Source organism: Pyrgilauda ruficollis, unplaced genomic scaffold (assembly GCF_017590135.1).
Source record: "Pyrgilauda ruficollis isolate IOZ18807 unplaced genomic scaffold, ASM1759013v1 scaffold6, whole genome shotgun sequence".
NCBI classification, from domain to species: domain Eukaryota; kingdom Metazoa; phylum Chordata; class Aves; order Passeriformes; family Passeridae; genus Pyrgilauda; species Pyrgilauda ruficollis.
The window spans coordinates 10,369,107-10,395,061 of NW_024527710.1; the positions used below are offsets into that span (position 1 = coordinate 10,369,107).

General features: G+C 40.3%; 1 protein-coding gene across 1 annotated transcript; it reads right to left on the reverse strand.

Moving 5' to 3' along the window:
* Positions 1–1,700: 1,700 nt before the first annotated feature.
* On the reverse strand, positions 1,701–25,748 carry GPBP1L1 (GC-rich promoter binding protein 1 like 1). Its single transcript, XM_041482994.1, has 12 exons — positions 25,728–25,748; positions 18,266–19,149; positions 17,471–17,585; positions 17,052–17,181; positions 16,408–16,691; positions 13,608–13,680; positions 12,275–12,468; positions 8,332–8,472; positions 4,695–4,853; positions 3,840–3,964; positions 2,869–2,971; positions 1,701–2,632 (listed from the first exon to the last, which is right to left on the reverse strand). Exons 3-12 carry the CDS (start codon positions 17,528–17,530, stop codon positions 2,486–2,488), a joined length of 1,416 nt encoding a protein of 471 aa, XP_041338928.1. The 5' UTR covers positions 17,531–17,585; positions 18,266–19,149; positions 25,728–25,748; the 3' UTR covers positions 1,701–2,485.
* Between the last annotated feature and the right edge of the window lie 207 nt (positions 25,749–25,955).

Genomic DNA, 25,955 nt, shown 5'->3' on the forward strand with positions numbered 1-25,955 from the left:
GACATTCCCACTGTTTACCACGGGCACTGGAATGGGGAAAAAATGTCGCTGAGCCACCAGAGCAATCCACAGAAAACAAGATGAGGGAGGCCCCGTTGCCCTGTGTCCCTCTGCGGTTACAAAGTGCTCACTGACAGGCATGCTCGCCCTGGGGCTGTCCAGGAGTGCCCCTTGCCCACCTTGCAGCAGTTCCCATTTAGCTGCTCCTTAGCAGACTTTAAGCTAAGGGGAACCTCCACACAGAGGTGAAATAGCTCCTTCTGCCCTTTCTTGCCACAGGTGTCCAGGCCCTGCCCTTTTTCCCAAAAAAGCTCCCTCCTTTCCATCCTTGCACCCACCTCAGCTCTGCTTGGCAAGTCCCTACAAGCTTTTCCCCTCACCTCACTGCCAGCGGTACCTGCCATGAACTCATTATTTGCTCAGGAAAAAGCTGCCATTTGATGGTTGGGGACTTGCCCTGCCAGGCTCACCCAGGGGCTGCCACTGCCACTTCCAAAATTTCATCGATGTTTAAACCCTGCACAACAAGGAGCTCCTGGCACACACAGGCCAGGCCACGCTGTCCCAGGGCAGGCTGGTCCCACTCCAGAGTGCTCAGCAATCCAATTCCCCCATTCCAAATGGCTGTCAGCAGGATCTGAGGTGAAGGGGTTTTTAAATTTGCCCCATTTCTTGAGATCAGTGCATGCAGATCTGCATAACTTGGTTTAAAGGGATACAGGAAATTAAATTAAAAAAAAACAAAAAATGGATAGGCTCTTCCAGACAAAAGCAGTCGTTGAATATTCAGAAGGAACAAGATGGTTTGTGCAAAGCCATATAGGAGCCCCAGCACTTCCCCAAGCACTATCAGGCAGCCTCAGCCCCTGGACCCTGGTTTCCAGAGCACAGGGATGAAGAAACGCCCCACTGCCCCTCTCCTCTGGGGTTCACCGCAGAGCCGGCAGGAACTGGAGGCACAGGTAGCAGGGTTGCACCTGATAATGCTGAGCGTGTGCCCTTGAATCCAGACGCAAAGATTCAGGACTAAACATTATCATTTTCTTACACCTCTGTCCTCTCAGCCTGGCCAGGAGTAGATTAAGAACACACAGGCACAACCTTGGGACAAACCCCCTCAGGTCAGCAAGACCAGCTTTTGTGTGACTCTGTCCAACCCCCCTGCACAACCCCAGAGCACTTTCCAATCCAAAACATTTGTGCACAAGGTGAACTTACACCAGACACTAAAATAGCTTAGGCCACAACTGAGTTGTTTGTAAAATTCTTTTTAATCTAATAGAAATGTTTTCATGAATTTTTAAAAAAGATTTCAATGAAAACAGCTTTGGATTCAGACATTCCCTTGCCACGTTGTGAACATAAACAGCAGCATTGCACTAGGAACAAGTGACACCGACCGGTCGAGCTTCACCATTTTGTATGAAGCGGAAAAAAAAGCAAACTGCTTTAGTAGAAGATAATTTTGAATTATTTTCTTTAAAAAAAAATCCCCAAACATGGACTGTCATCTCAGCATTGTTCTCTCTCTCCCTTCTTAAAGGAAGAGTTCAGCTCCTGCAGTCTGAGCACTACAGCAATGTTTGCCAAGTGGAAAAATAGAGTGGGAGAAGAAACTGTTTATCCCCAGTGCTACTGAACCCCCAAAGTTGCAGGTCCCTTAGAGGAAAGCTCCTCTTACATAAGAAAGACAATTAGAATTGGCAAACTGATGCAAAATATTTATTCCAAGTTAGTTATTTTTGATGCAGTAGTTTTTCCCCCTCATACAGACTCAATGTGATAGTCACTTTTTAAAATCTGTAAATAATGTTATCAAAATAATCTTAATCTTTGAAATCTCACAAAAAATTTATATTTTACAATCCACCCTGAATATCAAGGCTGCAAGAAGAAGAACACAAACAATTCCTATATCCAAATATTTTACAGCTGTACCCAAAAAAAAAAAAAAAAAGAAAACCACAAACGCCTGGTTAAGTGATGAAGCTCCCCGAGCCGCCAAAAAAAATAAAATAAAATAAAATATTCATGTTATTAGCATTAATTTAACATAATTAGAACTTCAAAAGCCATTTTGTCATCGACAATGATTGTTTTAGCACACCGTTACCGCGCGCTGGGCAATGCGGCGGCACTGTTAGAAGCTTGTTGTTGCAGAGATCAGTCAGCCACTTGTGTCCTGCTCACACGACTGAACTTGTGCACTGCCCCACAAGGGATTTTTGTCAAAATTTGCTAGCTGCACAAACTTCTAGTAAGCATTAGGGCAAAACCAAAAGAAAAAGCTAAAGAAGCCAATTTCTCTCTTCTTTGGGATACAATTATTTCCCTTGTGCATGAAGTATCAACAACAAAAGAAAAAACTGAACAGACTGGAGACAGAATAAACTCTGTTTAGTTTATACAACCCCAAACACGTGTTGAACTATGAACTGAGTTTATTGGGTTGGTTTTATTTATTTTAATTTTATTGTGCCCAGTTTCAGGCATCGTCATCTGACGTTTCGCTGCTACTTGTTTCTGTGTCTGAGTCCTCAATCTTTGTTTTAAAAGTGCTTCCCCAGTGGAACAACAGGCTGGAGCCGCGGCCCTGAAGAAATCCATTCTTCCCAAATCCATTTCTTCTTCGCTGTAGGAATGAAAGTAAGTTTTAAATTGAGCAGAAGTGTGGAGAGTAACTGTCACCAACCCTCTGTGGTGGACATGAATGCCACATTTAACTGTGTATGCACACGGATAATGCAGAATAATCCATTCTACTACAGTCTCCTTTACATGCTTGGTCCTTTTGAACACCCTTAAAAACAAGCCCTTGAGAAGGAGAGGAATAAGAGCAGTCACAAGTAGCAAGAGCTGTAAACATACCTGCTCTGATTTAATCTGGAACTCTTTGAGCTCATCCTCCGTGAGGGGAAGGTAGTTTTCATCATTTTCAGGATATTCCTGCCATCCCATTTCTTTCAATAACCTGATTGTGGAGAAAATAAAAGGGGCATGGGAACTAAAGCAAGGGAACAATGGCAAAGAAAGGAACACTTTGTCCATGAAAAGCAAGGTTTTTGTAGTAAATCACTCCAAATTCATCAGGGAATCTTCTCTATCACACACTTCAACAATCCTTTGTGTTTACCCACCATTTTTCAATGTCTTTTACAAATATTTGACCATCAGCAGCCCTGTACAATGGGTACATAACCAGTCTGGTGGAAGGCAGGGATTTGAAATTCTAACTCAAGGACACTGAAGGAGGACATGAGGCAACCAAGCCAGTATCACAGCTCAGAATCTCCTGAACCTTACTATCTGCTTGCACCAGATGCTCACACTGCTTACTCACTGACGTGAGATACAGCCTGAGATACCAGGTAAATATTTTCCTAACTCTCCTCCACTTTTACACCATGTAAAGGAGCACAGGAGTATTCCAAGTGCAAATAAAGTGTGGTGTGTGTCTTCAAATCATTACATTTAGGACACCTGCTTGCAAATTAACCAGAATCACCCTTGGTTCATGCTGACTCCCACTGTGGGCAGATAAATATCTCTAGGCAGCCTTATTAACACATGGGGATGTGGCATTAAAGAAGCACTGGAATTTAATTACAGACCTTGGTAAAGCCTTGGCTCATCTGTCATTGGTGTCTTGTTTTACTTTCAATAAGACCCCACCCACTCCAGCACTAGTCACAAGGCCCACACACCTCCTTCCCCATACAAACACAGCTACTGCTGCTTCCCAAAAATAAGAGTTTTCTTCAATTTTGTTTCCTTCTCCTCACACAGCCCAAGGATTCACCCTCCTTTACTCCACACACTTTATTCTGCCATTTACTCACCTGTGTTCTGCTTCCAATGAATGGGAGAGGTTTTCCCCCTCCTCCGGCAAAGGGAGAGAAAGGCCATTCTGATGGCAGTTCTCTTCCCAGTTTTCCTTTGGTTCTGGTGTGCTGTTGCTCTCCATCTAAAGAAAAATAAAACCATCAAAGTGTGCTTGCACAGACCGTGCCAACAGCACAGTTCCAAGTTCAAGCTTCTGCCTTTGAAAGTCCAGCCAAGCCTTTCACCTTGAGCCAGTGTTTTCTACAGAAGCTGCAGCAACATGTACCTGGCTGTGACAGGACAACACGGGACGAAGGACATTTGGTGGCCTGTGCTGCTGTGCCAAGGGAGTGAGTGCTGGCATTGCAAAGCCATCACCAGCAGCTCAGAGTGACAGCAAGAAAACGATGAAAATTAAATGCTCCTAAGGACATACTTTAAATACACATTAAGGCACAGATCTATGTATTTGGGGGTCTGAGCCTCTGAGGCTCGAGCCACATTCCTGCAGCTTTCACAAGCACAAAATTCTACTTTTCTGTGAATGCAGTTTGACAGGGAAGTTGGAAAGCAACTTCATGTTAAAAAATTATACTGTTCCTCTCCTTAGAGAATCCTTGCAAAAAAATCTAGATTATTTTCAACATCTGTGACCTTCCCTTCCACCTCATTTATTACTTATCCACTTGCATTTCACTGTGCTACATATCTCCCTCCATCACTGCACTATTTCCACTGGCACATGTGCCAGACCAGTGGGAGTCATTCCTTTCCTCTTCCGGAGCCTGAATTACATACACTGCTCAGGGCTTTTTCAGCCCCAACTCCTTCAATAGTAATGATTGTACACACAGCAAGGACAGCGATCTTACATCATCCAGCTTGTCACATTCCCTGTTTTCTGTTATCTCCCCATTTCTATCATCCTTCAGTGCCTTCAGGAATTCGCTCTTTTTATCAGTGGTCCGGCGCATCAGCTTCGTCAGGCGTGAGGAGCAGATCTCAATGGGAGGGGTGGTGCTGGAAGGACTCTGCACAGGGAAGGAGAACACAGACATCAAACTGCACTGCTGCGAACCTGAGGCCTCTTCAGTGGCTGTGCTTACACCTCTCCAACACTCATCAGTTCCTTGGGTGGCTCTTAACTCCTCAAAAAATCCCAACCTAATGCCAAATTCCCTTCAAAATACTAATGTGTGTTGCACATTCACTTCTCCCATCTATTATTATCGACTCAATTTCTTTTCTTCCCCTAGGGGTCAATTCACATGGCCATGAATATGTTTATTTCGTTCCTTTGTAAAGTAACTCTCTCAGGCAAGCTGGTGCCTACAACAGAGAATTAGGGCAAAAAGCTTCATGCAGAATCCCTGCCCTACAAAAGTTAGCAAATTAAGACTCAGTTCAAATTTGCGTTTTAAGTCATCCTGACAGACTCTACCCTGAAATTAAGCTATGGGGAGGTAATCTCCTTTCAGGGAGTGGTCACATCCTTAACTAACCACAACCGGGTGCAGAACAGGCAGCCACAGCCTTGGAATCCTCCCCTGGAGAGAATGCTGCCAACTGCTGGCTCTGTACACTCAGCCCAGATGGTTCAGTGTGGAGCCAGACACGGACAACCCTGGAGCCTGTGGGAAATCTGCTCAGCTCAATGCAGGAACACAAGGAAACCTCCTGTGCTCTTCCACAACGTTTAAGCTTGCTTAATCTGCAGTCTGTGAACCAGGCCCGCTGGCAGTATCTGGCCATGATCCTGCAACAGGAGCGCTGCTAACCAAGGTGAGCTTTCAATTTTATCTGCTCCATATTTTGACTGGGCATACAAAAGGAATCTAACAACATGTTATGGGAAAGTTCCCAGTATCTTAACCTCCTGCTGGAGTTCATGTTTGGCTACTCTAAAACAATGAGGAATTTAATCATTATTATGGATAACTGACACCAGAATCTTGCATACAAAACTACTTTTTCTTCATGTACATGCTTTGATTTTTAAAAAATCAAGATTAAACCAATAAAATTTCCTGAAGTTTGTAGTATTTTTCTCCCCACACACTTTTTTTAAGCTGCGGGGGAAGGCTGCAAATTCAGGCTCTTCAAAATGAATCTCCTGTGCCAAGAATTTTTATCACACTCAGTGCTCTGAGCAAAGATCAATGGAATTAGACCAAAAACAAGGCAGCAATGGCTGCTTATACTTCTAATGGCTGTTGAATGTGAAACACTGGTGTGAAATAATGCCAGCAAGGAAGTAAGTGCAGCCTGGAAGGAATTTCTCAGGCAGACCTTCCAGATTTTGTCTAATTCAACACAGTAAGAAAGAAATCAGCAGTTGTAACAGACCTGACGAGTGACAGCAACTATCAGGATAAAAAGCCAACACAAGAGTGAAATTAAGCTCTCAACGTAACTGTCAGTCTGACTGCACTGACAGAAGGTAACAATGAACAAAGGAGACTAAAATTAGATGTCTTCTGGTAATCTGAAATACTGAACTTGAAGTCTTTGCCAGTGGCTGTTTTAATCTCTAATAAATTATTGAGGTAATAAACTTAATTTCTACATATCAGGAGAAGACAGTTACAGCTAACGTTTAGTAACAACAGATTTCTGAAATGGAATGAATTTCACCTCAGTTCTGGTTTTATGCATAACTTTCTGCAGAAGGGTTATGTTTTACAAAATATTCTTCTTTAGCACTAAAATAGTAAACTGGCATCTCTTCTAAAGAAAGCTTAGCCCTTTGACTGAAACATCAAGACATCTCAGTCTTTTGGTGTTGCTTTTTTTTTGGGTGTTTGGGTTTTTATGAAGGAGAGCACTACACATCACCTCAGATTTGTTCTGATGTCTATGTAACACGGACGGCTACTCTTGCAGAAAAGTAATCCTGAATTCATTTTAAGAACTCAGGCTGTATTGTAAGCTTGGTTGTCTTAGACTGGCTTTTGGGGACTGGGCCAGTGCTGCCTGGCATCCTTTTAGTTTTCAACACACTGTGGTCTCTTATGAATAAAGATGCTATTTTTACCACTTCTGAAGGAGGTGCATTAGCCCCCTTTCAGAAACAAAAAGCCAGAGACTATGTGTAGTAGTCCTGGACAACCAGTACTATCTGCTGGCCACAGACCTGTGTTTTCATAATCTAAATCTTCAACAGATTCAAAGAAAAATGTATTACAAGTGTCCAGTTTAGTTGAAGTTATTTTTAAGCCCTTTATGTTTAGCTCTCAGGTTGGTACCCAACATCTTCACTGACTGGAGTTTCACAGAAGATCTCCTTGGGGGCAGATAAAGGAAACACTTGCATTACTCCTGTATGATACAAATTGAATGCCTCTCTCCTGTCTGCTGAGGTGAAAGCCCGTTTAAGTTTACATATTTACACTGTCCATACTGTGCTGTGCATTACAAAAAAGGAAAGCTGTCAGCAGCACAAAGAACTTGGTCTAAAGAGAGAGAAAAGCAAGGTAAGGGAAGGAAACAGAGTGTAAGATCTATCTGTCAAAGTGACAGGTGCCTGTGTATTAATTATTGCCTTTAATGACTGCTTGTACACTCAGCTCTGGCTAAGGCAGAAAAGCGCAGGTTGCTGCAAAGTAAAGTCTGCAAAGCAGAAAATCATAAAGATGACAAGGCCTTATTTTAGAAATAATGCCTGTAACAGAACAAGACAAGTGCACAACTAGAAAAATCTCCCAATTCTACAATTAAAACAAGCTCATTTCAGATGTTGTGAATCATCATTTACAGAATCACAAAATCATTAAGGTTGGAAAATACTTCCAAGATCATCAAGTCGAACCTGTAAAGAGCAGCTGTATTGGCCAGGAATTTATCACAGTCTGTTCTATTTTTGTTCTTTTTTTTTCTTGTGCTCTGTCACAGTTATAGCTGAAATATTAAGACATTTGTATTTAAAGGTTCTCACTACACTTCAGACCAAAACTAGGGGCAAGTCAGTTTCCATCTCAGCAGATTACCTCCTTCCAATGTCAAAATTAAAAAGAAACTGTGGCAGAAATATCATATGTACACATGTTAAACTCCTTCAGCCCCCTCAGGTCTGACTGCTTCTGCTGTTGTTCCAGAGAAAGGAAATTAGGCAGATCACCTTCCTTCCCCTTCCTTTCCTATACAGAAAAACATAATGGGAATCAATTTGCCTACCTATTCACATCAGTTCTTGGTATCTGCACTCCCATAACACCAAGCTGACGTGTGTCTTGTTACACAACACCATTTAAAGCATTAGTACTTTTTTTTTTTCTGGAAGGAAATTCTAATACAGTTGAACAAACACCAATGGCTTTACAACCAGATAAACCCCACTTTTATTTCTTCTAGTGTATCACTGATGTGGCAGAATGTGCTAAGAATGTACAAGTGAGTCATCCCTCAAGGGTGCAAAGGTAGGTACCACCTGCAGAGAGGCCCTATCATGTTTATGCTCTAGTAGGTGATAGTGACAAAAGCTCCCACCCTATCCCCAAGCCCAACCCTTACCTCTTTGGGAGAGGTGAGGACTGAGCCACTTGCCAGTACCGCTGGTTTGGTTACAGACACTGGACTGGTAAAGGCAGAGTCACGGGTGGAGGACAGCGAGCCTGGTTTATGTTCACTTCTGTTGGCTTTCCATGGGCTTGGCTGTATTGAAGAGAACACAAAATACAGGGCAGTAAATAAGGCATGAGAAGGGGTTGCTTGCAAGTATTGAAATAAATAAGCAACACAGTGCTGGCTGTTGTATGGATTTCCTTTTCTTCTTCCCTCTCAAAAACAGTCTCAACAGATTTATTTCAACACCCATCGTTTTTCCCCTGGCATCTTCTGTTTTCTCCAAATCACACACAATTCTGGTTCATGGGCACCACCCTTCAGTAAAAGACCATTAAGAGCCCACAGAGAAAATCCAGCATTGCCCTTCATTAACTGGAATCACCACTGTGTAATGCAATTCACCTTACAGCTACCCACATATAGGAAATTAAAAAAAATCCCAATTAAAATGACATTTCTTAGAGGAACACTGCACACCACAAAGAAAGGCTTCCAATCACTTGACAAGAAGTTTCCCTGTGTGAAGAAGATCATCATGCAATGGTTTTGTTTAGAGTGAGAATGAAAATTATTTATTTCCTAGAGCCCTGAAAGTGTCCATCATTGCACCAATTTAGCAACAATAACAAGAAAAAGAAGCAAAAGCAGCCAATTTATTACAGTGCGGGATCACTTGCTGTTTTGCCCTGGATACTCTCTGCAGTATCCCTTTGAATATACTGGCCATTTGGCTGAAGAGCAAAGACTTCAAGATAAGTTTTTGTTACTTGGAATGTTGTTCTTGAAGCTCTCTTATCATTCAGGGACAAACACTGTGAAGTGAGAGTCTCTACAAAAACAATCCTAAGAAGAAACTTGTACCAAGTAGCACTAGCAAGACACTGTCAGAACATTAAAACATACAGGTTCCTTTGACCCACTGGACTTCTGAAGCCAGCTTCAAGTCACTCATAAAATAATTCATGCACAAATGGGATTCAGCTAAATCTGAGATGCAACAGATCTTGCAATCTGCCAGCAATGAGAACAGAGGCACTATTTCATATGTTGTCACTGTCTACTGTGTTCTATGAATTAAAAAAAAAAATACATTGCATGGGGAGGCCATTAGCTTTACTCTTTCCCTCTAACTTAAAAATGAGCATCCCACACTATCATAGATTCTATGGCATTCACAGCACACATTAAAAACATCCCCTTCAAACCTCAGAAATATCCTGATCTGCACAGTATTTATTGCCTGTACTAAAATTAGGGTGCAGTATGACTCTGACAAGAAGTTTCTCTCCACAGCTCCAGGGCTGCACTGTTCCATTCCCACTCTCAGGTGCCCAGTGCTGTTCTCCAGGCTTCCACAAAGGGGCAGCTCGCAGCTCAGACAGATCCAAAGACAGACCCCTCTTGCTTTCCCTGCGTGGCTGAGTGTGACCTTCATGGATTGCCTGACTGTGAGCTATTGGCCATCTCCATTAGCCAGAAAGAACACAGTGGTTTCATTGCCATCAGTTCTCTTCCTTTCTGAACTACTTGGTACAACTTAACAAAACCATTTTTCATTCAGTTTTCCTGTGACAGCTTTCCAATACTGCTGACTTTGTGGAAAGGAATGTTTTGACTTCTCTACTACTGTATGCACTGCAATTCCTGGATAACTTTCTAGAAGTCTTCAGGCTAATGCATCCTACGACAGCTGCTTTAAGGCTGTGACTTTAAGAAGGCATCAATGCACACAGCTTTTCTGGCTAAGGATATGCTACTAACCCACCTCTGGGTTTTGCTAATGGTCACCATTCATTAACAAAAACACTGTTGATGACATCAGCTGATAATTCTTCCCCACTGCAATCCCCACCACAGAGGAATATCACACAGCAATCACAGCACCATGTCAGTGTGTAAACACTTAGAAATTAGCAGTTAAATCATTAAGTACATGTTTATAGCCTGCTTAATGTGACTGATCTCTTGGGCTACACATTAAAAATTAATACCTTTTCCACTAAGCAAAGAACATTTCCTTTGTTATCAATACTGCAATATTTCACATATAAATCCAGGTGTAATTCAGGCCCACTGGATTCAGTGAAGTAAAAACTTCACTAAAAGGAACTTAGGCAGGTACCACTACATATTGCCATAATCTCTGATTTAAATACAGATAAACAATCTGGAATGCAAATGAACTAGATAACATGTAAAGCAAGCTAAAAAAAAAGCCCTACTATTACATTTTGATGGATGCTGAACCCTCAGATCATAGTCAGTTTTATTCCAACTGTGAGTACTGAATAATGTATTCTTTTTATCTGAAGAGTCAAAACCTACATAGTCTAATTTCAGAACATGGTTAGCAAAAGCTTTGAGAGCAGCTCTCTTTGACTGAATTAATGAAAAACCTCTGTCCATGGGCTTCAGAAGCAGCTACATTAGCTAAGAAGATTTTTATGCCCAAATTCTACATTGTAATGCAATGGGTATATCACGACCAGCAGTAACAACACACATTCCTGTAACTTTCAGAAGTGCCTTTTCATCTCTCAATCTCTACATTGGTACAGCATTAACTTTCAGACCTCAGAAATGATCTTTGCGTACAACAGCCAGTAACACAGACAAGCTGTATGCATTGTGGTTCCCTAGAATTCTGTATACTTTCAAGCCAGAGACAATCTAACAGCCTGGTCAGAAACTATATCTCTGGCCTTTTGTTTCAAAGAACACACAAAACATCAAGACTAAACCCAGGTCAGGCTATATCTACACACGTATCAATCAATCTGTAAAAGCAAAAATAAAAGCCACAGGAGGCTCCCTTCTCATTAGAAGCTGCATTTTGTTTACCTATTCTAAACAAGAACATACATGGACGGAAAACTGTGTGTGGAATGAAAAACTTATAAACACACTTTCTAAGGGGTCAATTTATCCCATCTCACTAAGAACTAGATCAGCTGTCAAATTAAGACTATTTTATAATAATTTTAACCACTACAATTTTTTCTGTAGCTGCCAGAATTTAACTTTAAATAGCAAAAATTTACAAAAGGGAAAGAAGCTCTAAACTTGCTTTCTTAAAAAAAGAAGCTGTGAGTCTCTTATTTTGCTTTTATCTTTCAAGTATTCAGAAGTATTCAGAATTTTCTACTGTAATCATAGGGAAGATTTTGTTAGAATGTCACAGCCAGCATTAGTAATTAATACATTTTAGAACTCAAAGTATTTGGACATCTTTTTAAAGAATAATCCAGCTAACATTTTTTTTTAGCTTTTTAAATACTTTCACTATTAATTCTTCAAAATTTCTAATGCATTTATACACGTTGATTCTCCTGAAAAATGGGCAAGACTAAGCCTAGAACTAAGGAAAAAAATTACTTGTTTTTTTTTTTTTAGCACGAGTGTATTCCCTTCTGTAAAAGAACTGTAGTACAAATTCCACTGCTTTTCCAGATTGTTTTTAAGGCTCAACTAAATTACACCTGAATTGCAGGATGTTACAATCTAATCTGATTTTAGCCTCTATTGTTCTGGACACATCAAAGTATTGTAACCCAATAAAGATTATTCAAGGTAGTCATGTGAACAGTTCAGGCACATAGCAGCACACATTCCACCTCTCCAGCAGTGCTCGTTTTGTCTTATTAAGATAAGGATTTGTCTCATGCATGAGGACACACCCATTCAAATAGACTGCAGTGTAGTCAGAGGTTAGCTCTCCCTACGGACAAACCCAAAACGCATTGTAACAGAGAACAACAACTTCAGTAGCAAGTACAGCTCTACTGTAAAAGCTACTGCCCAGAAACTATTGGATTCCAACTCCTGCTACTTTTTGGGGGGTTGATTCCTTCGATCTGCAGTTCACTAATTTGGTTGGAACTCCATGTACCTTGGAAGGAGGAGCTGCAGGTTTAGGAACCAGATTTTTGTAGACACTTGGGACAATGGTGGTGGCTTTGTTGCCATTTGCCAGGTGAGAAACAGGTGATGTAAATGCAGCTGAGAAGGCGGCGGAAGGATCCTCTTTTGAAACCTTTTTGATGACCAGCATCTTGGTAGGTTGCTTGGCACTAGGGGGGTTTTCTGTAAAAACAGAACAAGAGATTCTGAAATACGAATATTCAGTTTCAGAAAAGTTTCAGTACACTGGTCCAGTTCCTCCTTCTCCATCTTAGACACTGCACATCTGATTCTGAGACCATCAGCTGCTCTTCTGTTTCAGCTCTGAGAGAAGATACTGGATGTGGATATCTAAACACAATATTTTTTAATTTAAACACAACAGCTCTCTGGATGCTGAAAGGAAAAACCTACAGTGACATCAGTTAACAGCCTTCCACCATTCTACAGAAATCAGAACAAGTACGAGCATTTTTTTTTGAGCAACATGGATCAGCTTTATTAGTTCACTAACAAAGCAAAAATATTTACCTAACCTATACTGCAAAAGACACGCTGCTTTTACAAACAAGAACAGCTAATGTTTCTCAGGCCAAATAAACACACTTTCAGAAGCATAACAATTAAAATAATACTAATAGTATAAACAGCTAAAAACCCCATAAATGTTGTCATTAGGTTTTGAGCAAAACAACAGCTACCTGACAAACATGCAAAAAGAATACAACCCAACAGTATTGCAAAAAGTGTTTTTGAGTTTCTTTTGCATTTGTACTATTTACAGTATCTAATCCAACTAATCCAACTAGTTAGTAACAAATCTGTGTTCAACTGCTAGAACTGGTACCTTGTTTCAATTTTTTTTTTAAAGGCATAGATTCACAGAGTACATCAGGATCAAAAGCTGTTCTGAGTTTAAAAAAATCAACTAAACTCAAAGCACAGAACTATGACAGCTTTGCTGTATTTCCACTATGAAGATCCCAAGTCAGGAACTAATGTCTAGTTCACGCCAATCTGCTCTGCCCTTCAAGTGATGCCTGTGTGAAACTGTAACTGCAGCACGACAGGAAGCAAACACAGAACAGTGACATTACTGCCACTGGCTGTTTTTTCTGACAAGACAAGCACAGTTTCAAATAGACAAAAAGGCCAAGAGATTACGGAAGACTGTGGGAGGAAAACAGCAAAGGACAGAAAGCAGCAAACTGTCTGCTTTACTTAAATTTTTTAAATATTTTTGAGTGAAAAACCCAGCATTTAAACACTGGTTACAACTTTCTGCTCCATTATCAGCATTGTGTACAGTAACCTTTACCTACCCCATACTCCAGAAGGTGTCCCTAAAGGTTTGTTCTGGTTGTTCTGTCTTCCAGCTTCTGGATTCAAAGATGGCTGTAAAAAAGGCAGTGTAAATTAATATAATGTTATATCACATATAACAAAAATATAATATATATATAATATATAATATAATATAAAAATATAACATTTTGCTTCCAGGAACCCAGAGTATGGGTAGATTTCTCTGAACAGCAGCTGAAGTGGAAGAGAGTGCTTTGCCACAAGACATCTGAAAATCAAGTTTGCCTTCTCCCTGGTTTCTGCTGTATTTCCAATGGAACTACCAGAGGGTCCAGGATAACTCCTCTAGTCTTCTACTGTAATTAAGTAGATTCTACCAACCAGTACATGTATAAAAAAATTAGGTATTTGACCAGCAGCTCAAAAAATAAAATCCACATCAATAGTAAATGAATAATCTATCCTTATTTCATACAATAATTATACATGAGCCAATTAAAAAAAACACCCCAAAGCAACACTAGATTCATGATGTAAAGGAATATATTTACTAACAACAAAAAGCCACATTTAAATTTGTATCCAACCTCAGAGTCCACTTTTCAGGACAAGAGTGCATACAGACTCAGTGCTCTCTGCGCACTTACATGAGATTCAGTTTCAGAATTCAACTTGGTGGAACAACTACAGACATGTCCAAGCTCAAAGCAGAGTGAAGAAAATCTATGCACTCAATGACAAGTGTTCTTGATTAGCTATTCCTCCTCCCCTGTCCCAAATAACCTCAGTTCAAAATACAGCCATCTTTTTCCTCTTTTTAATGAATTCTGCATGTGTCAGTTACTATGGTGACAGCATAACTCTCTAATAGTGAGCATCTGAAATAGTAGGTAGTTCTGTTCTATAAGAGTTAGGAAAAAATGTCACACCATAGCATAAATTCCTGCCTCAGTCTCCAGAAAGTCCTCGGTTTAAGTGCTTCAATTTTTAGCTACAGGTCAGTTTTACAGCAGGGGTGCTCACACTTACAAACAGCCTGCTTTGCAGACCTCTCAGGAAAAGTGCTGTAAGCCACGCAGGCCTAACAGCTATACACTTAACCACAGTATACATCAGTTTCACCACTATGGCAGAGACAGTACAGGAGCTACTAAACAAAGCTTGCTGCTAGCCAGCATGTGGTATTATCATCTTAAAAATGAGGGAAGTAATTAGAGAAGAAACAGCCATGTAGTTGGGGAAGGCATTCATCAAGGCACTGAAGAGGAGAATGAAGTACGTGGAAGAAAGATTTAGACCAAGATAGACAACAAGAGATTGCCCAGTTGCAATCATTGCAATATTTCTAGATTTCAACAGACTTCTGAAAGTCAAAAAAACAGGCTTATAGAAAGCCTGAATTGCAATATTCTTGAGAAATCAGCTAGTAGAAATCCACACACAAGCTTTATTCCCACTCTCCAGCTGTTAACCACTCTGTGATGCAGGCTCTTGCTCCAAGCAGCAGCAGCTGAACAAGAGCATGCAATCACTTCCCAGGCCCTTCACTGAAAAAACCCCAGCAGCTTAAATCAAACTACCTCCTGTGGCAATTTAAGTGTAGGCTCTAGATTTTGGCCTGAAGCAGCTGTGGGTATTCAAGTATTTCACTCTGACTCGTAAATTCCTGAGCAGAAGCCATCAAAGTGCCACAACAATTTTAGCTGTGAACAGCCTTCCAGAGACAAATGCTGAATAAGACAGCAAAAACCTCATGATGATGATACATACAAGTGTACACAGTATCACCAGAACCTCTCATTACAGGAGGCAGCAAAGGCTTTAGCACTGAAGATGAAGACAGAGGAACTGCATCAGGGGAAGGGACACCGTTACCAGAACCTTACAGAGGATACTGTCATTACACTGGTCAAGAAGAGCCTAGGGACAGCAAGAAATAGATGCAGAAAGAAAAACACATGGTCTGATAATATAACACTCTTCAGGAGTCAGGAGAAATAGAATTAAACTGAAAAGAGAAAGCAGAAAAAGTACACATCTCTCAAAGCATTAGCATTAAGGAAGGCACATGGTAAGATGAAAACTGTACGTTAAAGAACTGTTTGATAAAGTTTGAAAAACTAAAGATATTCCAGTAAAAATAGAGTCAGGATGTAAGAGACTATCACACTGATAATACCACATGAATCAAAATGCTGAATAAGACGAAAGTTGGTCAACTGGAGATGTTGATGGAAGAAATGGCTCAAGAAACCCTGATCCACAGATTAACAGAGAGAGAGGAAAACATCTCTGATAACACTGTTCCAGAAGATTCAAGGCAGATGGCGGCTAAAGTCTGAGCATGTCATGAACAAGCTTGGGAAGGTTATCACAAACACCAACACGTATCAGAGTGAAGGAGACAGGAAGACCGAAACAGGCAGACTGAAGATAAACTGAACAGATGTATTTCTAGGAGCAAAAAAAAAGGCTTTGTAAGCAAAGCCATGAAGTCAATACAACTACTCTTCCTCTGTCAACTTACGGGTTTCACTGAAGATCTGTCTTGAATGTTACAATGCCTTCAGTTCAAAATAACCATTTGGCAAAACATATGAGCCAAACCCCCTAATCCAACAGGTCTTCAAGTCCTGAGGGCTCTGGGTACCAATCAGCATCCTATCTGTGCCGGAACAATTTTCTTAAATTTGTTGTGTCTCAAACATGGAATGGAATGCAATTCTAGATCCTCACCACCTATCGATGCTAATGCAAATGAGATCTGAAAAGCCATTTCTTACACCTTCCACTTCTAGTGAGAAGCTACACACTTACAAAATCTTCCTCCTCAAACTGCAAATGCTCTTTATCTTCCTTCTTCTCTTCCCTGGATTCAACAGGCAGCTTCTCTTGAAAGGCGGAACTTTTCCGAGAATGGAAGTTGCCATTCCAGTGGCGATGAACTCCAGTTCCTCCTCCTCCACGCTGGCTCACACCATCGTGGCCCCGTGAGGGACCATGCCAGCCAGGCTGACTGCCAGAAAGCCCAACATGAGCTCCTTTAGAAACACCAGAATCTACAGAATCATGGCGGAGAAGGGATGGCTGATGCCAGCAGTCTAAACAAAAGGAGATAAGGATGCAAATTAAAAAATCAAAACAGTATGCAGAATACTGGAAATATCAGGTTGTTTTTCTTGTTGTTCAGCCAGTGCTCACTAAGGAATTGCTGAGCTGAACTTATTAAGTACTGCGTGATTATATCAGAAAACAAATCAAGCTACACAATGCGCATACAGCTACTATGAAAACCTCCTAACGCCTGAGCACACAGCAGAGAAGAGAATAGCACAACTTCCTCACAGGATGCTTTGAAAAGGTACAGTTTGGGAAAATGTTTCTATTCTGCTGAAGTCCTCATTCTGTAGAATATTTCAAAATGTTTGCTCTCAGGCTGCATTCTGATCCTTCTTACTCACCTCCCGCAGTTCGGAGGGGCCCATTATTGAAAAATCCATCGGAAGAGTTGTGTCTCCTGCGGCTCACGCCAAAGCGGCCCTCTCCCCGTGGAAGATGCTCTCCATGTTTCTCAAAGGTGGCTGCAGGGGACTGCAGAAAGGAATAAGTCATGTAATGAAGCACTCATTTGGATTCTCCAGGAGCCTGTCAGCCCAGCAGTGACATTTGGCTAACTGAAAAAACCACCAAGCCCCACGTTTCTGTATGAGTTTTCAATGCAGCATCCATAACTGCATTGATTAGCTAGCAACATCAACGAGCCCAGATCTGATCAGAACAGCTCACAAATCCACCTGTCTCACACAGAATCACAGAAACCAACACACTGATCTTAGCCGTGGCCAGAGCTGTGAAAGGAGCTCATCTGTCTTACTGTTACCTTGGTTGACTGTGGTGTTGAGAAGTTAAGCCAGGCAGGAACAAAGTCATGCTGCGCCATTTAGGTCCAGTGTCTCCCTTCAATAAAATGAGGCATCAAACCTCATGGCCAGGCTCTGTAAATGAGAAGAGCATTCCCTGTCATCTTAGTCAAACTAAAATAATAATACAATTTATCTCTCAAAGTTTGGCCCATATAAATAGGAGGGGTAAAATGCTGAAGTTTTTTGTATTAAACTTGAGCATTTTTCTTCTCCTGCTGACTTTGTTCCTCTAACTGAAACAGGTAAGAACTTCAACAGTCCCAGTTACTTCCTGTTTACAATTAACACACCCATGAGGTTCATGACAGAATGGGTGTGGAGGGGGAAGAAACAGAACCAATGGCACAGAAAAGCTATACAAAGCAGATGTAAAAATCAAGACATGACAGAATTTGGGGTACCATCGTTCACTGCTATTGTCTCATAGTCTGCAAAGGGGTGATCGCTGCATGTTTTATTCCATGCTGTAAATCAAACCAACTGGTGATGCTAAGAGACATTCAAAGCAGATCAGAGACCTGAAAGACAACCATACGCCAGCTCCTGCCCCCCATGTTCTTTCCAACATATTATAACAATTTTTACTGCTAAAAATGATGAACATTTCACTATTGCTCCATATAACTGAATTTCACTTTTTTTTTGGTGGAAGGTTCTCCAATTTACCATTTTGCTTTATTTTTCAACTTTAATTTATCTAGAAAAAAATCAACACAGTATAAGCAAAGTAGTAAATACATATGATCACTTACCCTGAGTTTGGCCTCGGCAGTCCAACGTCCTCAGTTTGTGTGCTTCAGTGACCTCTGGGTTCCTTCCTTCTCCAGAATTCTGGAAGGCCAGCCTTGAGGCAATAGTGCGTCTCGAAGCAGAGCACGAGAGGCCGCACTTCGTGCCAACTGCGCCCTTCACCCCCTCAGCTGCTCATTTTACCCTCTCTTTGCACTCTCACTACAAAAAAAAGATACCTAAGAAGGTAATTTATATTTAAAAAAGCCACGCCCACGTTCACCTCATTAAATTTCCTCTGGTCGTGGTAGTACAGAAATCAGCCTTTACATTACAAAAAGGTTTGTCAAGTCTGCATGACAACATTCAGAGCAACATCATGGTTAATACTGAACAGATACACTCAAGGCTGCTGGACAGTTCATGATCTGCAGCAGATCAACCTAAACACTCTGGAAATAAGATGTTACCTAAAAATGTTTGCCCTAAATGCTGAGATCTAAACAAGATGCATCTGCCCAAGTGCTCTTAAAATATAAATTTCATTTTTATCACATACATCTGCTAAAAAAAGGTAAAATATTTTAAAAAATGAATGCTAGGATATACTCTAGTCTTCACGTAACTTGGCTAATGCTCCACAGAGCTAAGCACTACTTGATATAAAGCTCAGAAGCAGGCACAAATGTTCTCCCTGTTTTTCACCATTTACATGCTGAAACATAGGTCACATGAACAAAAAAAAGCCAGGTCCAAAAATAATCTCTTCTACTCTATTTTTTGTAGACTGGGTGCTGCTTTTAAAGGGACACAATTAATCCACAAGAGCTTCTTGTTCTACAGTGAAGAGTTCACTTCTGGGTCATAGTCCTCTTCCATCAAAGAGGTGAGACAGGAACTGTCGTCACTGTAAAAAACCAAACACAACTCCATCAATACAAGTGGCATAAACACGACAAAGTATGACTAAAGAGAAGAACAGAAAGGGAAATTGAGCAACTACAGTGCGAGTGCCAAAAGCTATTTGATCTCCGATCAAAACAAAACCTGAAATAATCTAATTAAAAAAGAGTCCCTGAAAAGGGCATTTTTACTTTTAAATGATCACTTCCCAGATTTAGTCCACAAAAGGGCAACAAAACCAATCAGAATAAAGGGAAGACTGGAGAAACTGCATGCAGCTGATGAAAGCGATTCCACACTTCATACCAATTTTAAAACCTGCTGCTCACATAATGAGACTGCAGGTAGACCTGACCATTTCAAATGCCTCATCTCTACATGTCCACATCATTCCTAACCTGCTCCAGTACAGCCAGAGTCCTCTCTCAAGAGGATGATAACAGTAATACAAATGGTATTGCATTAACTTCTCCATGGAAAATACCACCATCAACACCAAAACCTGAGTTACTCTGCTGTGACCTCTTTTTTCTTGAACTGTCCTACCTAACCAGAAGCAAATGGATAGTTTAGTGATCCTGAAACAACTGACAAGTTTTATTACTGTTTTGATGCCACCATCTGTTTCAGAGGATGCATTTAGGTGTGCCTTATTATGCTTTTATATTTGACTTATCCAAGTTTGTTTTCTTTGTTTGGATAGGGTTCCATTCTTTGATCAGTTTTGTTTTGCACTGTGTATGTTATGTCATTCTTTACTTTTAAAAAAAGTTTTAAAGGTGATTTTCATCAATGCTCAAAATAAACACACCCTGGGGGACAGTAAAATAATCACCACCTTGTATCCTCTGGGTCACCCCTTTAATAAACTCCTTAATTTTTATGGGTTTTTTTGGTTTTTTTTGTTTTCCTTTCTGGAACTAGATGTTACTGTTGTATAGAGGAGTTTGGAAAGATGGAAACACTTCTGCACCTAAGCTCTGAGCCACAATCACATTTCTGCAGACAAAGTAAGAACAAGCAGCCTCACAATGCATGTAAACCACCAGCCAAGATGAGGAAAAACCAGAGTGCTCATGGCCACACACGGTATTGACCTGGGAACTTCTGAGCACCCCACCCTGTCCTACAATCTATTGAGCGTCACACACTGCAAACAACTGAAGTTCTAATCTGTAGAAATGTGGTTTTATATTTTATATTTATATTAAAGTGTGCATAATGGACATAGTGGAACATCTGCTGCAGACAGAACAGACTTTCCAACCTGCTGAACTCTGTAAAGGTACAGAACTTCAGATGTGACCTTCTAAGTCTACTACCAAACGTTTGAGCAGCAAGTAGAAGATAAAACAGGGACAAAGTCAATGCAGTTGACTATATTTAAACAAGGTTCATTACCTTCTGAATAAATATGCTTTTCAGAACAAACTGTATAGCAATGAAGCTACGTCAAGCTATTGATAGAAGTTAAAAAATTTAAGAAGTTGATTTAATGAACCTTGAGAATGGTTCACAGGAATGTGAAAAATGGACCTAAAGAAAGCCCACAGAGAACTGTTCTCTGGATTTAAGGTATCTAAATAAATGAACACCACAGAACTGCAGTTTTGAAGTAAGAACAAGGTCTGAGCACAAAATAAAAATACCACAGAAGTACAATACCCAGGCTTCATTTACCAAAAAGGTTCCCAGGTTTCCCTTTGGAAAAGGCCAGGGAAAAGCATATCAACAGTTTGTGTTGCTGTGAGTCTTCCCTTTAAATTTCACCACAATCAAAGCGAAGGTGAAACATTTTCTAAAACTACAAGCACCAATTTATAGATGATCTTGCAGAGGTTTGGGTCTCCTAGCTGATATTCTGATATCACTGTAAGTATGAGTGACCAGGGCAGTTCCTTAAGCAGTGCCTAACAGGCAAGTAGACAGCCTAGGACAACACCTAGACCCAACTCCAAAATTCAGCAGGGACATACACAACTCTTCAGTCATCGCCTTCCTAGGCATGTCGCAGCACAAAGAGAACAACAGATGCCACACTGAAATGCAATACTTTCTGCTAAAGCAAAAACCTTGTTAGATGAAGTGCTGTAAATTATAGTAGCACTGAAACCCTTCGGTCTCCAGGATTAGCCCACGTGCCCCCTTCTCACACGCACTCTGAATCCTGTCCAACAGAACATCTGCAACCTACCTGAGACCACTTCCCTAACCTACCACTCTACTGACAACAGCATCACAAAATCCTAACAGGAAAGACATAAAGTCTCTCCATTACCCTCTCTGACAGCAACCAATAAATTAATGAGAAAAAAAGTACAAGACCAAGAACAAATAGCATCAGGACATCCAGGATACTTTCTCAGACTTTTAAGCCAGAGTTTGTATTACAATTTAATACCAGTCAGAGTTTTATGCAAATCTATTCAGTTGCTTTGTTTTCAGACACATTTATACATTTTTGCCTCCCAAATGAGAGTGGGCACAGTTTATTTGTGCTTTATGTAGAAGTCAACTTGGAGCTATTAAAAAATGCCAGCCTCAATTCAACTGGGTATTTTCTCGTGCTACCATAGTGCCCAACCACATTCTAGTCAGTTTTTCATGATACTCAGGATTTTACCCAAGATACACAGACTTATCAAGTCATGCCTCTTCCAAACCAAGAGTATCCATGGAAGCATTCTGAATATTTCTAATCCTCCTTATTAGCCTTTACCCTATTCTTCAGGTATGCTGTCACCAAAACAGCATCAAATGTTGAAGATTTGGGAGCATGGCCCATTTATACAGTGGCAAAACTGTGCATTCCTAATATCTAATGTACTTATTTTTTCCCCTATTACTACACAGAACTGAAATGACCTTTAACAACTCCTCAGTTCTTCTATTATTGCATTTACAGTTCAATCAAACTGATCTCTGCTTCCCTATGTGAACGTAAGGACAAAGATCATCAGTAGACACTCCCAATTCCAGAAAAAAGCAATCAAAAGTGCTTGCCAATGCAAATCTAATTGATTATCACTTTCCTTTTAAATGAAGTAAAATGTGAATTATTTCTGGTAATGTGAATCAGAAAAAGAGAAAATAATAGTAATATCACTAAATGAAATGTTCTCTAAAGGCATACCTCCTTTCACAACAATAAAATCTGCATTAATGAGCTTTGGTGTAGAAAAAAAAAGTTACCTGTCAACTATCCCAAAATATTATTTCACTCATCAAAATGGGTAAATCTTTGGTAAGTTACCTAAGTAGGAAAAAGAATTAAACTCTTTATTAGCACCTGGGTTCCACTTATTTTTAGAGGTTTATTAGAACTTTTAACAATTTATATTATCACTTTTTACATGTAACATTAAAAATGTCTTAACTGCTAATTCACAGCAACCTATTTTCTTACGTTTTTGTTGTTCCGAAAGTATTTTTCCCTTGTTAAGTGCCTAAGTTTCACAACTAAATATCACTGTGTCATTTTACATGCAAGTAAAAGTGGTATTTATCACTGAGTCAAACAAAATTGTCAGGTGTTCTTTTATATACCAGATTTTATAGTGTATTTGTCTAAACAAATATTAAAAACTGGCATGAAAACAGAAGGAACATACAAGCACATGGAATTTAAAGAGACACAGCCCACAGTAAGAAACGTGCAGTCAGAGACAAACCCCCATTTTCACCCCCATTCTCCAACATCCTTTCCATAAAGTTCTTGCTGTACCTCAGTTGAATGGAGTTGCCTGGTTGTTTTCAGCCTTCAGCTTACTTTCATTTCTGCTCCTAACACAGACTTGATCAGACTTAATCTCTCAACCAGAGTTTCTAAAGCTCTGAATCTTAAGCTGAGCTTTTCAGGTATACCGGGCAGTGGGAGCCAAGGAGGTGCTCAATATGTAAAGACCTACATTGACCAGAACACGAGCCTGGAGAGATGAGCTACATAAAATCAGAGCCACTGAGGTATGAAATTTTTCACTGGAAACAGACCAAGATACTTCAGAAATCCTAAGAAACAGAACAGATGAGCCTTAGCAGTGGTGCATTTTTCCTATTACTTCCTCTTCCATCTCCTGCCTTGGCCTACAAGGCTGTAAAAACACAAGGGGAAGCAGTCTCCCCTGAGTTCCAGGCTGCCTGCTGTGCCTCATGTGCTGTTCCAGCCCCTCTCTGGGAATACCTGGAACTAGGGCTTCCAACCTTTGTCCACATTACGTACTGCAGTGCACATTTCTGAAATGGACACATTTTACTGGGTGCTTTTTCTGCTTCACGGTACCCTGCAAACATCCCCAGCTCCCTTCAGTGCTGTCGTCTACCGAAAATCCAATTAACTGCAGCCTCTAATTCAGTTTCTCCTTTCCTGCAACAGCAAATCAAAGATGTAGAGCCTTTAGCAGAAAACCAGCATAAAAGTAAACTTTTACCCTTCATTACACATTTATCAATCCAGTTAACATTACACATTTATCAATCCAGTTACCCTTATAACAGGTCATAAGGACAACACCTGTCCATCCCTGCCACAATTTCAGTTCACTGCATTTCTATCTATTACTCTAAATAAAACATGTTTACTTTACAGAAGTAAAGATTTGTTTTTCTAACCAGCCAAGTCAATGGTGATTTCAGTAATATTCCTAAAGATCAGATGTCAGCTGGCTTGCAAAAGCATTCACAAGCATTAGTGAACAATTTAATGGATGCAGAAGGCAGAACAGAATTTACTTCTCTCATCAGTTTTCATTCTGTGAAGCTCTTTTAAAGTTATTTAATCAAGCAGATATGCCCAAATATTCAAAACAGACCACTTTCCACTTAGCTACTTTTCAGAGTAGTGTCACTGAATAGGTGTATGTTACTTTATGATAAGGAATTACTACAGTATGTATTCACTAAAATAGCTCTTTCTAATAACCTCCAATTCACCCAACACATTTACAGAAATAGGGAGCCACAGCCTGGGGTCCAACTCTGGAGGAGTCAAAAGTATGCTACTGATTTCCTTAAGGATATCAAAAAGCCTCACATGAAATTTCACTACCCTGAAAAAAAACCCAAACAGAACACAGCTTGGTCTTACATAAACATTTCATTAAGATAATCATATTTGGGCACACAGACTTAAAGAGCATCTAGTTACAGCCCCCCTGCCACAGGAGAGACACCTTCCACTTGAGCAGGTTGCTCACTTCCAGGCATCCACAACTTCTCTGGGCAATCTGTGCCAGCAAATTCCATTTATAACATAATTATAAACTCCGCTTCAACTCTGCATGCATTATTAGGCCTCACTGTAAAAGACAAGTGCAGCATAACTCATTCAGATGTTGTAACAACTGGTGAGCCACAACTTCACAAGTTGAGATCATTCATTTCCAGTAGTATCATAAAGTATCTACAAAAAAACCCTTACTTTCCTTTTGCTTTCACTTCCATGAATACAATTGTCTAGACACACCTTCACCGTGCCTGCATGACTGAAACCCAGCTCCCTTTGGAGAGGACAAACGCAGATGTTCTGGAATGGCACATACAACCGGCACAGCTCACACACCTGAGGTACAGGAACCAGAAGAACTAAATCCCACATACGCCATCACCACTCGTTTTTTCCCACTATATCCCACAGTCAGCCCTCCAAAATGACTGCACAAATATAAAAGACAGCCTTATTAATTAAAAATACTGCAAAAAACATTGTTTAAATGGTATCTGGCTGCTGAAAAAATCTAGTCTCTAAAAACCCAGAGCATCACTCATAACAGGTTTTCTAGAATTACAGAAATATGAGCCCATTTTAGAACACTAAATGATGGATTAAAATGTTAATCATGTACTAAACTAAAATCTTCCCAGATACAGATATTAAATGTTTTAGTGAAAAGCAGCTATTACTGAGTAGATTAACACCTTATTTTTCAAGTTTAAAGCAAATGAATCTATCTTGCAGAGTCATCAAAACTGTTTTGCATTCTAGACAGAACACTGCTATATAAATCTGTATTCCAAGACGAAGACATGCCAGAAGCTTGGCCATACAAAAGTTCTTCCACAGTAACAGGCTAGGGGTGGGGGAAGATCATACCAATGGTTACATACCTGACCATTTATACAAACCAGATGACAAACTTAAATGGACTGAAAATAGGTTAAGAAAGGTCCATACATCTATGTCTTAATCCCCTTTTCTCTACTGACAGTCCTTCAACTGATATCTCACACAGCTCTGCTTCACAAACAACCTGTCCCTTCACATACTTACTTTCCACTTCTCCAAGGTCATGCTGACCCAGTCTTACCTCCTTCAAAACTTCTGGACAAACACATACTCCCACAAAACCACATACTGAACAAAGCCTTAGCACTCTGGTCTTGTGAATACATACTGAGATTTCAAGTGCAGGGAGTAAGGAGACGATTTTTTTCCTTTCTGACAGCAATTAAAGATACAAGAGTAACAACCAAGTAACAGAGAAAAGTGACTTCTAGGACTGTAAAAAAGATTCTTTATCGAACAAGAAAACACCGCTGACAAAAAATATCACCTTTAGAAATGTTATAGATTGAATGATACCTGACCTTCAAGCTTCTGTTGATCCAAGTTTCTGCAAGCAAGGTTACCATACAAGAAGCAAGTTGTACTTAACTCAAAAACCCAAAGCACATTTTGGAAAAGGCAGCATCTGGGGAACCTGTACAGAAGGCTGTGTAAGACGATAAGTCTCTGGCCCTCAGCCAGCAAGTGTGATACATCAAAAATGAACCCTTCCAAGGGGTTTTCATGACTTCATTCCTCAAAGCAGCAAG

Bases quoted from the DNA above. Each gene is read 5' to 3' on its own strand.
- GPBP1L1 (XM_041482994.1), bottom strand. From the start codon at position 17,530: ATGGCGCAGCATGACTTTGTTCCTGCCTGGCTTAACTTCTCAACACCA. The intron at 16,692-17,051 runs GTGAGTAAGAAG...CCTTTTGTTTAG, and splicing joins GCCCCTCCGAACTGCGGGAG to ACTGCTGGCATCAGCCATCC. The intron at 3,965-4,694 runs GTAAGATCGCTG...ATTTTTCTTTAG, and splicing joins AATGTGACAAGCTGGATGAT to ATGGAGAGCAACAGCACACC.